This window comes from Mastigoproctus giganteus, chromosome 3, assembly GCF_048544385.1.
Source record: "Mastigoproctus giganteus isolate SK-2022 chromosome 3, ASM4854438v1, whole genome shotgun sequence".
NCBI classification, from domain to species: domain Eukaryota; kingdom Metazoa; phylum Arthropoda; class Arachnida; order Uropygi; family Thelyphonidae; genus Mastigoproctus; species Mastigoproctus giganteus.
Window position 1 is genome coordinate 233,568,427 of NC_143577.1, and position 15,085 is coordinate 233,583,511.

The window sequence follows — 15,085 nt, forward strand, 5'->3', positions numbered from 1 at the left end:
GGAAAAAAAATTAGGTATAACAAATAATTTGTATTAAAAAAAAAAATCAAACTGTGCAATAAATAACAATTTTGATATGTATGCTGCTAGAAGTAGGTTAGGTGTCACTTAACAATTGACCAACTATGGTAGTACAAATCAGCATCCACAATTGCACACAGGAACTGTTTTTTTTAGAGTTTTATTTGTTAACTATCTCTTTGTATAATCATATTATAACACAACACCCCATCCATATACAGTGCACTACTATGCTGTGCTTAATAGTAATACCCAAGGAAGCTCTCCAATGGCATTTAAAGGTAAACTATTATGATGGGACTGTATCCCACAAGTTTAATTTTATAATGACCTTGTTTAAAACTATTTTTGCATAATACTGTCCTCATAAGCAAATTAATAGTACAATATGAGGTATGCCATTTACCAAACTATACGAAGAGTTTCATTAAATATGAAATTATTCAAAATAATGATGATTATATTTTTAATTCTGCACTTAGAAGGGATTTGCACATTTAGCTAGTTAAATATGCATTTCATATATGTTTCTTCTCCTTACCTATTTGCATTAAAAACAGACACTAAATCTAAAATATAAATTACTGAGAGATTTCCCATTTGGATTCTCTGACATTGCAATAACAAACCTGTTTATCAAGAAGAGGCTGACTGAGGAGTTCAGGTATGAAATCTAAACAGATGTGCATTGAAGGAACTGAAGACACAGTCACTGGAATTAATTCACTGGGATAACCCTAAAATGTATATAAATATATAAAATGTTTACATATATATAGTAGTGGGAATATTAATAACAAATAAGTAGTGGGAATATTAATAACAAATTTCACTTGTATGCATTCTGGCAAAACATTTGAAATCCCAGTGACAGCATGTATTGTACACATGGGAGCTCAACAACTGCTTGATAAGAGGTTGATCTATGTTTGGATACATGCATTCACAAGATTAAAAAGAAGACAGATATAGCAATTCCAGAGGAGATAACTATTAATACAAGGCTATTTGTTGTAACAATTACACATAAATGCTATCACACTGAAGTAGACGTGGTGTTAAATACTCTAACCCTAGCAGGCATCTGCTTGGGTAATGTGGCCAAAGAGCATTATCCAGGAATATACATAGCAAGGGACATCTCAATGTGCTGCAATTAAGTCCTGATAAGAACATTTCCACATCTAGCCAAATAAAGTGGAGGGAATTATCATATGGAAGTCCGTATCCTACCTAAAACCACTCATTGCAACAATAAAGTCTGACAAATCTTGCTTCATACTTTTTTCTATACTAATGGCAAGAGACACGCATGGTTCTCTACCCTACAAGGCAACAGAAGACACATGCACCACCTCAACATTGCAAGCCTATGGTAATAAAATTATGGTGTGGAGGATGCTCAGCAGATATATGTTCAGTTCATCACCCATTTTGAATTACAAATTTCCAGAGATTGCCTTAGTATCATGGAAGACTATATAACACCTGAACAAAAACACTTTTCTTTTAATCTCCTCTCCTCAAAACAAAGGTGCACATTTTGAGGACAGTGCTATTATTCATCATGTTGGTGTGCTTGAAAATGGTTCAAACATCATAGAATGGTGCTGCACCTTCCAGTCTCCATATTCACTAGATTTTGAACCAATGCAAAATTTTTGGAATGTCCTTGAACGGAGTATTTAATTGCAAAATCCTTTACCTTCGGTTATATAAGAATTGCCAGATGCAATAGAGAAAAATGGTGCAATAGCCATTTTATAACCAACCAGACATTGGTGGAATCCTTGCTATAACATATATCCTTAACATATGAGAATACCCATTTTCAAACTGTGAGAGAAAGTTTCTAATATTTTGATTGGCGAGTACAAAAATATGAGGGGCAACCGAAAAGTCCTGAGCCTAAACTGAAAAAGAAATAGGCCACAATTCCTAAATGTTGGCATACAATATGTTTCATCTTCTTTATACATTTAATCAATAATCTGAAAGTTGCACAACAGCATATATTTTTTAAAGGTGTCCAAAGTGATGAAGGTAGTGGAAAACATGAAAATGAAAAAATCCCAGGTTGTGGAAGAATAACAATCACAGAGATATATCAGTTATTTGTGCCATTAAACACAAAATCAACTGATATATTTGAGATCTATCAGTTGATTTTGTTTTTAATGGCACATTAGCAGCTTAGGCCATAATGCATTAAGTCAAAATAAAAACAGTACTAAATATGTATTGTAGCCTATAAAGAGGCTACCACGTTGAGATGTTAAATATGAGATGCAAAAGTATATAAAAAAGCACTATGGTAAAAATAAAAGAATATAAAAGTAATATATGATAAAATTTAAATCTGTGTATATAAATTAACCAAGTGTAAGAAGTTAAAAATGTCAAACATTGTCTCTGTCATCTAAAATCTGGCTGAATGTAAATAGTTGAGACAGATTATTAAAAGAGCTAAAATACAAAGATAAATCAAGAAGTGCATCTCGATAAAAACATGACAAACAGTTAAAACCGTTTCACAGTTCTCACGCATAGGCGAACACACATAACAGGATATGGTGACAATGTTATGTGATGATACAATAACAACAGTAACAAGTTTTTAAATGCCATCATTGTGGAAGGACCTTGAAGACAATAAAAGGTTCAAGAACCATTCAATTGTCATCACAACTGAATCTGAATATGAAATGCACAATATGATAATGAAAGATAGCAGGCTGACCACCTGATACATAATGAATACCCTCAATATGTCATAGGAAAGAATGCAAAACATTCTAAAAAGTGCCTTAAGAATGAAGAAACTTTCCGTGCATTGGTCCTCAAAATTTTGACACCTGATCAAAAATGGTTGTGACATCAGCTCTCAATGGAATATCTTCAGCATTTTGAAGCAAATCCAAAGCATTTTATAATTAGCTTTGCGATGTATTAGACTTTGGTTCTCCATTTTCAATGGGGGAAGGGGGGGGTTAGAAACAATCTGAGCAATTAAAGCACCTTTCATCTCCCACCCAAAAGCAGGTCAACTGTGCTCCTTCAGCTGCCAAAGAGATGGCATCCATCCTTTGAGTTTCAGAGAGCTAGCTGTTAGTAGATAATCTAGAAAGGGCTGCCCATCACTGGACATTATCATTCATTACTTTTGTGCACAGGGCAGGACACTGTTAAAGTTAAACAGCGTAAAAAGCTCACAAAAATGTCCCTTTTCACCTGGTCAATGCATCACACTGACTTCCACCATTTTTCTCCAGATTGAAAAACCATTTGGCTGGGACTCATTTTCAGTTTCATGTATCATAAAAAAAAAATAAAAGTAAATCTCAGCCATTATCAAATATAAATACATAAATAAATACACACATAAATCTGCCCAAGAATATACAAATTATATGAAAATGGGGACCATTCAAGTCCCTGCTCCAAATTGCATATTAAAAAAAAAATATATATATATATATATATATGAAGAATTATAAACACAGACCACAAGTGAATCATATGTTGGGAACCGCTAACTTGAACAATAAACATGCTCTTAAAATAAGCTTATTCTCCCCCCCTCCTTTTTAATGAAAAATACTTGTTAAGATGATTTTCGAGATAATTATGTAATACACAATTTTCACACTTCTGCCAACAATCATGATTAATAACATAAAAACATAGCATTTTTACATATCATTAAAAGTGAATACTACTGCATTTTGAAATTTTTAGAAATATACAGTATATGTATATATTATTTACAAATATTGTAAGATATTGAGAGCCACAATAAAAATAAAATAGATAAATAAATATAACAATCAATAAATTTAAAAAATAAATTTTAAATTTATTTTTTGCTAGTTTATAAATGTATTGTCAATAATTTCAAGTAAAAAAAAAAAAAAATTTTGAAGTAGTAGAGGAACATCACTTTCTTGCAACACAGATTTCTATAGAAAATGGCAATCCATGTAATATGTAATGTATAACACATGTTTTAAACATGACCTATATGTTAAGTGCAATGATATTTAAAAAGTAATCATAAACATTCTAGTCACTTCATCTTTTAAAAAATAATTTTTGAAAGCATTTATAAAGCATATAAAATTATTTTTCAATAAGGATTTATCTTTTTTTTAAAGAAAAAATGGATGTTTCATCAATTTAAATACAAATAATAATGCATCATTTTCATAACCAAAATATGCCTTTAAAAATACTAACCTGAAAATGTACTAGTTTAGCTAAACTTGGTTCAGCAATAAAAACTTGATGTATATGAGAGCATATAAGGCTTTGTACTTCTCTTAATCTTGTTAGCAATCCTTCACATTTCTGCAACAAAAGCAAGGAGGAGATGATCTCATTATTATGTCTTTTATGAATAAACTAAGTATAATTTGGTTTTCACACACACACTCATATGCTCAAATGTTATCAGAAGCTAGTAAAGTGGTGTTTTATAATTTAATAAAATTAGACTTGCCCTTTCTCTAAATTATTTCATCCTTAATCTTATAATCTACTTGTGCAAAGAATCCACCTTAGAGAAAACTGACTTTGTAAAGAATGACAACATCCAATTAAAAAGCAACTTTGGTCACTTATTCTTCAACTTACCAATAAAAAGCTGGATAAAAAAATACATATTCAATCAGTAATCAGATATGTTTTTTAACATATATGGAGAAGAATTTGTTAATAGCAAAATATACTGTACTATCTTCCAGCCAAAATTTTCACTTGATTTCCATTCAGTGCCACATCAAAAAGGTTAAAGACTAAAAATGCTTGATTGATAATGATTTCTTTAATCAATTTAAGAATTTGATAAAATAAACATTAAAAACCTAAGGCTTTGTGAAAAGGGGTGGGATGCAGACATATACTGTTACTTATCTTGTCTCCCCAGTCCAGTTGACAGGGGCCTTTTTATTAAGAAGGGCAGACACACCTTTCTGTGGAATAATTTGTGGAACCAGCATAGTCAAAGGCAGCATTAGAAGTCAGCTGAGAATTGGAACTTGTCTTTTTTTTGCATTTTAGAAATAAGTATTTTCACTTACTCATTTTTCAAAATATGTGATAACTTTTTTGCATCTTTTTCACTAGCCTTATTTTAAAAATACAGGTAATTCTCGACTTTATGAGTTAATTTGTTCCTAGCATGCACTCGTAAAGTGGGAATTAAATCCCATAGACATAATGTTAAAAATAGGGGTTACGTTCTCAACAATGATTGATTTATCCAAAGAAATTTAAATGTAGCCTGTAAAATCAAGCAAATTATAATAATAAAGAAATTATTAATGACTTACGAATTTTAAAGAATGCCTATTCTTCATCATCGACTAAATGCACACTCGTTGATCACTTATTATTGGCTTGGCACTCGTTGGTTTGTTGCACAAGGAGCCGTCTTCTTCAGAAATGCTTCAAGGGGTGTTTGTTTCCAAGATAATCTTCTCTTTTCTTTATAAATTTCAATAGATGCATAAGCATTTTTTAATGGAATGCACAAATTGCAAATAACATAATTTGTGCGGAGTAACAAGTTTACAAAGCTTAAAAAAAAAAAGGAGTGAAGAGAAGATTCTGAAAATTTATTTATGTTTTTTATACAATTGAAGATTTCAGTAAAGGGCAAACACATTTTGCCATAATAAAGTAAAAAACCACACGATTCCAGCTATCGGTATTTTCACAAATGCAATAACATCGAGTTAACTACCCATTTATAATCACTTGCAGTAACAGAAAAGGACTAATAGATTAACAGTAGCCACTGGCAGAGGTGAAAGTGATTCTTGCACTGCTTCTATTGGAATGAGCTGCAGCCTGGAAAACAAGATGCAGGATATTTCAGAGACTGCTGGGAGTCATTGCAGTACAAGTAAACACATGGGTTGTGTTAGGGTAGCTAAGAATAGAAATAGGTGCATGTATACTTGCGTGTACACCAATGCTAGGAGTTTAGTAAATAAATTTGATGAATTTGAGGTATTGCTCAAAACATCAAAGGCAGATATTGTGAGGATTTCAGAGATGTGGTGTCACACAGATATAAGGAATGCAGAACTGGAATTTGGAGAGTACAATGTCTACAGAAAGGATAGACAGGATAGGAAGGGAGGAGGGGTTATGCTATTAGTTAAGAAATACATAAAATCCAAGGAAGTGAAGCCAGTCGACATTGCTGGACAGTGCAGTGTCGAGTCAGTTTGGTGTGACATAAGCATTCGGAGATCAAAATTGAGAGTAGGAGTGTGCTATAGGCCTAATGACTCTGATGAGTATAATAAGAAACTGTACGGGGAAATAGAGTGGGCCAGTAAATCAGAGAGTCTTATAATGGGGGATTTTAATTTCCCAGATATTGACTGGAATTTGGGGGCTGGTCACTCTCACACTAGCAAGGCTTTTGTGGATTTATTGGATGATTGTTTTCTACATCAGCATGTTCGGGAGGCAACTATAGGGAGTAATCCTCTTGATTTGATTATCAGTAGTGATTCTTCAAGCATTAGCATTAGTAGAGGCATATGATGCAAGAAAGCAAGCTTATTCAGCATCAGCCAAAAAAAAAAAAAAAAAAACCCTCTCCCATTTCACCCCTCCGTTCGTTCGAAATACCTGTCCAGTTGAGCTTTAAATTTGTTTAGGCTATCAACTTCAACAACAAGTGATGGAAGTCGGTTCCACCAACCAACCACCCGCTGGCCAAAGGCAAATTTCCGCACATCTATCCGACATCCGTCCTTCCTCAATTTGAATTTATGCCCTCTGAGGTGATTATTCTGAGAAAGATGAAGAATCCCATTGGCATTGAGCATGCTCAAACCATTCAAAGCCTTATACACCTCTATCAGATCACCTCGCCGGTGCCTAGTCTCCAGACTCTGTAATTTGCAAAACTTAAGCCTTTCTTCGTAAGAGCAACCCTTTGTTCCATTTACTAATCTTGTTGCCCTTCTCTGTACCCGTTCCAGCAGCTCTACATCCTTCTTGAAATGAGGCCTCCAGACCTGTATACAGTACTCAAGATGTGGCCTAACCATTGCCTTATACAAGGGAATAATCACCTCCTTATCCCTGCTAGAAAAATTCCTGTATATCATTGACAAGACACCATGAGCTACTCTTGCAGCTCGTCTGCACTGCTCAGAGAACTTCATATCTGCCTGCACAATTACCCCCAGGTCCTTTTCATTCTCCACCACTGTCAGTGTAGTACCGCAGAGTTGATACATTGCTCTGGGGTTACTGTTACCCATATGTAGTACTTTACATTTGTCAATGTTAAACTTCATTTGCCACCTCTCAGCCCATCTGTTCAACCTTTCCAGATCCTGTTGCAGCAGCATAGCGTCAGTAGTGTCCTTAACGACCCTGCCAACCTTTGTATCATTTGCAAACTTAGACATTAAACTTGATATCCCATCATCAATATCATTCATAAACACCGAAAACAACAATGGACCCAACACTGAACCTTGAGGAACTCCACTAATAACATTAGTCCACGTTGAGCAGTGTCCATTGATTACCACTCTCTGTCTTCTGCCACTCAACCATCCCCTTATCCATAGCAGCAATTTGCCTCCAATGCCACACTGCTCCAATTTGTGCAGCAGTCTTCCATGTGCAACAGTATCAAAAGCCTTTCTAAGATCCAAATATATAATATCAAAGTTATTCCCTGCATCCAGTTCTTTTGTGACTACATCATAGTATCCAATCAAATTGGTCAGGCAAGACCTGCCCTTAACAAAACCATGCTGCGTCTGAGCTATAACTGAATTCTTGTCTAGATGATCCTGCAGTGCTTCTTTAACCAGTGCCTCCATTAATTTACCTGGAACAGAAGTTAAACTAACAGGTCTATAATTACTTGTGTCAGCCTTTGATCCTCCTTTGTGAATTGGGGTTACATTTGCACATCTCCAGTCTATGGGTACCTCCCCTGAGTCCAAAGAAGTTCTCATAATTATGGCTAGGGGTTTGCATACTTCCTTTGCTGCCTCCTTTAATATAATTGGATAGATCCCATCCACCCCAGGTGCCTTTTTTATGTTTATCCTCAACAATCTCTCCTCCACTTTCCTCTCGGTTATTACAAAATCATCCAGCTCACTGCCAATGTTTACTTTACCTACATCATTCTCCTTCCTGAATAACTCCTCATGCGTGAATGTAGATGCAAAATACTCGTTTAGATTGTTAGCCACCTGAGCAGGATCCTCAACTGTTGAACCATCAATATCCAGTGGACCAATCTGATTCATCCCTTTCCTTCTCGAGTTCAAGTATGTAAAGAACTCCTTTCTGTTTTTCTTTGCATCCTTTGCCAAGGATTTTTCGTAGTCTGCCTTTGCCTGCCTAATCTCCTTTGTGACTTGGTTACAGACCAACTTATATCTATCATAGGCTTCCATGTCACCCATTAATTTGTATGTATCCCATGCATTTTTCTTCTCTGCCACATGTCTCATTAGTCCATCTGACAACCATTTAGGCCTAAACCTTGAACAATATTTCTTAGTTGGTATGTAAAGCCTGGTAGCCACCAAGATTAGTTCCTTGAATGCTTCCCATTTTGAGTTTGCTGTTGGTAACATCATCAGTTGGTCCCACTGTATAGAATTTAAATACTGTCTCAGACCATCATAGTCGCCTTTACGAAAACAAAAGCCCTTCCCTTTACCTCTGATGGTAGTTACCTCCTTGAGTAAATCCCACTTCAACACACTGTGATCACTGCCACCTAGTGGTTCATTTATCTGCAGGTTCTTAATGCATGAAGAATCACTACTGATAATCAGATCAAGAGTATTGCTCCCTCTTGTTGCCTCACGAACATGCTGATGTAGAAAACAATCATCCAATAAATCCACAAAAGCCTTGCTAGTGTGCGAGTGACCAACCCACAAATTCCAGTCAATATCTGGGAAATTAAAATCCCCCATTATAAGACTCTCTGATTTACTGGCCCACTCTATTTCCTTGTACAATATATTATTATACTCATCAGAGTCATTAGGCCTATAGCACACTCCTACTCTCAATTTTGATTTCCCTATGCTTATGTCACACCAAACTGACTCGACACTGCCCTGTCCATCGATGTCAACTGGCTTCACTTCCTTTGACTTTATGTGTTTCTTAATTAATAGCATAACCCCTCCTCCCCTCCTGTCCTGTCTATCCTTTCTATATACATTGTATTCCCCAAATTCCAGTTCCGCATTACTTATATCTGTGTGACACCACGTCTCTGATATCCCAACAATATCTGCCTTTGATGTTTTGAGCAATACCTCAAATTCATCAAATTTATTTACCAAACTCCTAGCATTGGTGTACACGCAGGTATACATGCACCTGTTTCTATTCTTAGCTACCCTAACACAACCCATGTGTTTACTTGTAACGCAATGACTACCAGCAGTCTCTGAAATATCCTGCATCTTGTTTTTCAGACTTCTGCTCATTTGAATAGAAGCAGTGCAAGAATCACTTCCACCTCTGCCAGTGGCTACTGTTAATCTATTAGTCCTTGTATCCCCCCCCCAACTAGCAGTTTTCCGACCCACCTAACACTGCCTCGACAGCATCAGCAAAAATTCTTGCACCCTTTCTATTTAAGTGTATCCCATCCCTGTAGAAGCAATCTCTCCTGTTAACAAGTACAGTCCAGGCTGAAAAAAATTCTACCCATTAAGAATCTGCAGGTAAATGAACCACTAGGTGGCAGTAATCACAATGTGCTGAAGTGGGATTTACTCAAAGAGGTAACTACCATTAGGGGTAAAGGGAAGGGTTACTGCTTTCGTAAAGGCAACTACGATGGACTGAGACAGTATTTAAATTCTATACAGTGGGACCAACTGATGATGTTACCAACAGCAAATTCAAAATGGGAAGCATTCAAAGAACTTATCTTGGAAACTACTAGGCTTTACATACCAACTAAGAAATATTGTTCAAGGTTTAGGCCTAAGTGGATGTCAGATGAACTAATGAGACATATGGCAGAGAAGAAAAATGCATGGGATACATACAAATATAATACGTGACACAGAAGCCTATGATAGATACAAGTTGATCTGTAACCAAGTTACAAAGGAGGTTAGGCAGGCGAAGGCAGATTACGAGAAATCGTTGGCAAGGGATGCAAAGAAAAACAGCAAAGAGTTCTTTACTTATGTAAATTCTAGAAGGGAGAAGATGAATCAGATTGGTCCACTTGATATTGATGGGTCAACTGTTGATGATCCTGCCCAGGTAGCTAACAAACTGAATGAATATTTTGCATCGACATTCACACATGGGCAGTTATTCAGTGAGGGGAATGCCAGAGGTGTATTCAACTCTGGCAGTAAGCTAGAGAATCTTGTAATAACTGAGAGTAAAGTGGAGGAGAAATTGTTGAAGATAAATACAAGTAAGGCACCTGGGGTGGATGGGATCTATCCAGTTCTATTAAAGGAGGCAGCAAAGGAAGTAAGCAAACCCTTAGCCATAATTATGAGAGCTTCTTTGGACTCAGGGGAGGTACCATAGACTGGAGATGTGCAAATGTGATCCCAATTCACAAAGGAAGATCAAAGGCTGACACAAGTGATTATAGACCTGTGAGTTTAACTTCTGTTCCTAGAAAATTAATGGAGGCACTGGTTAAAGAAGCACTGCAGGATCATCTAGACAAGACTTCAGTTATAGCTCAGACACAGCATGGTTTTGTTAAGGGGAAGTCTTGCCTGACCAATTTGATTGGATACTATGATGCAGTCACAAAAGAACTGGATGCAGGGAATAACTTTGATATTATATACTTGGATCTTAGAAAGGCTTTTGATACTGTTGCACATGGAAGACTGCTGCACAAATTGGAGGAGTGTGGCATTGGAGGCAAATTGCTGCTATGGATAAAGGGGTGGTTGAGGGGGAGAAGACTGAGAGTGGTAATCAATGGACACTGCTCATCATGGACTAATGTTATTAGTGGAGTCCCTCAGGGTTCAGTATTGGGTCCTTTATTGTTTTCTGTATTTATAAATGATATTGATGATGGTATATCAAGCTTAATGTCCAAGTTTGCAGATGATATGAAGGTTGGCAGGGTTGTCAAGGACACTACTGACACTATGCTACTGCAACAGGATCTGGAAAGGTTGAGCAGATGGGCTGAGAGGTGGCAAATGAAGTTTAACATTGACAAATGTAAAGTACTACATATGGGAAACAGTAACCCCAGAGCAACGTATCAACTCTGTGGTACTACACTGACAGTGGTAGAGAATGAAAGGGACCTGGGGGTGGTTGTGCAGGCAGATATGAAGTTTTCTGAGCAGTGCAGATGGGCTGCAAGAGTAGCTCATGGTGTATTGTCGATGATATATAGGAATTTTTCTAGCAGGGATAAGGAGGTGATTATTCCCTTGTATAAGGCAATAGTCAGGCCACACCTAGAGTACTGTATACAGGTCTGGAGGCCTCATTTCAAGAAGGATGTAGAGATGCTAGAACGAGTACAGAGAAGGGCAACAAGATTAGTGAATGGAACAAAGGGGTGCTCTTACGAAGAAAGGCTTTAGTTTTGTAAATTACAGTGTCTGGGGGACTAGGCACCAGCAAGGTGATCTGATAGAGGTGTATAAAGCCTTGAATGGTTTGAGCATGCTCAATGCTGATGGGATTCTTCCTCTTGCTCAGAATAATCACCTGAGAGGGCATAAATTCAAATTGAGAAAAGACAGATGTAGGATAGATGTAAGGAAATTTGCCATTAGCCAGCAGGTGGTTGGTTGGTGGAATAGACTTCCATCCTTTGTCGTGGGGGTTGATAGCCTAAATAAGTTTGAGGCTCAGCTGGACAGGTATTTCGAACGAACAGAGGGGTGAAGTGGAAGTGGTTATTTTTTATTTATTTATTTATTATTATTTGTTTATTTTTTTTTTGGCTGATGCTGCATAAGCTTGCTTTCTTGCATCAAATGCCTCTACTAATGCTAATGCTAAAAAGCCCAATAAACCGAAAAGTGCAAATTGTTTTTATTGTTGTATGGTCATGCCCTCCAGAAATGTGCTTTAGAAAAATGTCACAAAGACATTCAAAATTGGTTCTTATAACGGAACGTATGATAACGATGAAAGTGTAGTGCATTTTAGTGATTTGAATTGATAACTAATACAATTTACACTATAAAATTGACCATTTAGGGAGTTATATAGTGAAAATTTGATTTGAACTTCCGAAGTCGTGGAACGAATTACCAAAAAAACAATGTGTTACTGGGTTCACATTATGATATTTTCACGATATGATGGTGTCTCTGAAACAGATTAATATCGTAAAGCTGGGTACACTGTATTGTATAGCTATGCATGTGGTTTGAAATGCGGTATTAATGAATGTTTAACATTAATTTTTGCAATTAATGTTCATATTTTCAACTTTGTTGATACTTGATACTTTGAAAAAAAAACTCGTAAAGCGAAAACTCAAAGCAAGAACTGCCTGTATTATAAATTAAATAGCTGTATTTATGATTTATCTTACCTTATCTTGTTCTATTGGAAGACAGCATTCCAAGAGGATTTGCACAGCAGCACTTTCTTGAGCTGCAACTAAAGCAATTCTTAATTCTTCTCTTTCTTTCTCTCCTTCTAGCTGACCAGTCTTGTCTAATACAGGATGCTCCAATATGTGATGTGCAAGGTGTGATCGGGAAGCAGCCAAAAAGGCTCGGAGCATGTGAAGAATGATTTCAAGTAGGGGAGCACATCTACAAGAATTATTTTTAAAAAAAAATTAACTGAACATTAAACCATTTTACAAATTATAGATATAAATTTAAAATCACTATCATGAACAATTAATAAAACTACCCCTCCTCAACATAATCTTACAATCAATTAGTGGTTTTGTTTATACAAGGAATCTTACTAGTGAACATTATGATTATTACTCAGTAAAGTACAAGCACAATTCTCACTTTCTTAAATTTCATTATAAATGGCCTAAAAAGAAAACTTCAAAATTACGAACACTGTTTTTGGCTTAATTATCATTAGCTCATATAAAATTGGCATCAGATACAAGGAAAAAGTGCTTTTAGAATCTTACCTGAAAGTTCTTTCATCACACCGAAGGACATGAAGGGGATCAAGAATAATATCATCAAGACTCAAATTCCTTCTTGATATTGGAGCTCGATGATTAGATTGATGATTTGGATGAAGAGCATTCACTGTCATTACCCAAAGTTGGCGTGGAAAGATAGAATTTAATTTCCACCATACTTGCTTAGCTTTCTCCAAGATCTCACGTGGAATACTGTAATCTAATAATTGAGGCAAATGAGAAACAAACACATGAGCATAAGACCAGAACAAAGAAAGAGGTAAGGTTAAAAGGTGTTCCAAATGCGATAAGAGTTGCAAGGGACATGGTTTCACAAGAGCAAAATCTAGAGAGGCGGGGAAAAAAAAAACAGTCCATTTTTAGCAAACATTTTTCAGATGCATATGAACATTTTAAAAAACAGTAATAAAGCTAATATCTAATATAAGAACATATAAAATATTTAAAGAAATAAGGTATTGACTCTTACTACTAAGCTAGTAAAAAAAAAAAAAAAAAAAAAAAAAAAAAAAAAAAAACAGTATTTATGCTATTTTTTTACTAGTATTTGTAGTACAAGTCAGATAATTGATGTTTTTACAAGTTTAGCTTTGTACACTAAGTCTGTAGTATTTTATTAGCTTTGTAGCATTTTGTTTGTATTCAATGTATTGAATACAAACAAAATTCAACAGAACAATGTATTGTCTACTAAGCATAATTATCAGATTTGGACAAAAAATAAAACATAAATTTGGTAAACTAAAGAAATAGTAGTAGCAGCAAATGATGCAAGAAAGCAAACTTATATAGCATCAGCAAAAAAAAACCCCACACACTTCACCCATCCATACCTTCCAAGAATTTGTCTAGTTCTTCCTTTAATTTGTTCAAACCATCCACTGCCAAAACAACAGATGGAAGCCTGTTCCAACAATTAATCACCCGCTGGTTGAAGGCAAACTTCTGCACATCTAACCTGCAACCATCCTTCCTCAACTTGAATTTATCCACCCTCATGTGTATGCAAGAGGAAGAATGCCATTAACATTCAACTTACTCCATTCATTTAAGGCCTTACATGCCTCAATCAGATCACCCTGCAAGTGCCTAATCTCTAGATGCTTCAGTTTTGCAATTTGCAAAACTGAAGCCTTTCATCCATTCTAGCAGATCTACATCCATATCTAAAGTGAGGCCTCCAGATCTGTATACAGTACTCAAGATGTGTCCTAACCATGGCCTTGTACAAAGGGATAATCACCTTATCCCTGCTAGCAAAGTTTCTGTATATCATTGGCAAACTACAAATTTGGAATGTATAAATTACCCCCCCCCATGCAAAAAAAAAAAAAAAATTAATGGGCTGAATTCAGGTTGCCATATTCTCACCACCTTGCACAAAGACGTGACTCTCAACCAGCTAGTGAAGCACAGCATACAAACAACAATGAATGCAAGCAAAAAGATCATAACTCGCAGGAGAATCACTGGTGTCAATTCTACCATCAGTTACACAATAAACTATAATATACACAAACTGAAAACTCCAGTACTTTTGATAATAAATTCCAACTATATCATTTAGTTCATTAAGTAAACTTTAACAAGAGAATTTTTATTTGCAACATCCTGGCTAAAATTAACAATCACAAAGGATCTATGAATATTAATCTACAACTTTTTAAATACTCAGCTAAATACAAAAACAAGCTAATCCACATAATTAAGGCACTTAAGATTTTATTTACTATAATCAGATATTTATTAAGCAAAACAACTATTTGCAGAAACTGACTTGATTCCAGGAGCTTCCTCTAACATGTGCCAAAACCAGCTGACACCACCAACAATATAAATTACAGTATAATGGCTGGATTATGTTAGAAGCTTGTTAAACATTTTTCTTTTCTTTTCTTTTTTTTC

At 35.7% G+C, this 15,085-nt stretch overlaps 1 protein-coding gene across 2 annotated transcripts in view; it reads right to left on the reverse strand.

Moving 5' to 3' along the window:
- Nucleotides 1–15,085, reverse strand: part of IntS2 (integrator complex subunit 2) — a 99,423-nt gene that overhangs the window by 16,951 nt on the left and 67,387 nt on the right. The window contains exons 12-16 of one of the 2 annotated variants that reach the window (XM_090370939.1): nucleotides 13,163–13,505; nucleotides 12,596–12,821; nucleotides 5,259–5,261; nucleotides 4,258–4,368; nucleotides 651–758 (exon numbers count right to left, since the gene is read on the reverse strand). In XM_090370939.1, coding sequence (XP_090227065.1) covers nucleotides 651–758; nucleotides 4,258–4,368; nucleotides 5,259–5,261; nucleotides 12,596–12,821; nucleotides 13,163–13,505 — 791 coding nt within the window. The remainder of the gene's footprint in view (nucleotides 1–650; nucleotides 759–4,257; nucleotides 4,369–5,258; nucleotides 5,262–12,595; nucleotides 12,822–13,162; nucleotides 13,506–15,085) is intronic. The other variant, XM_090370938.1, reaches the window with a different exon arrangement.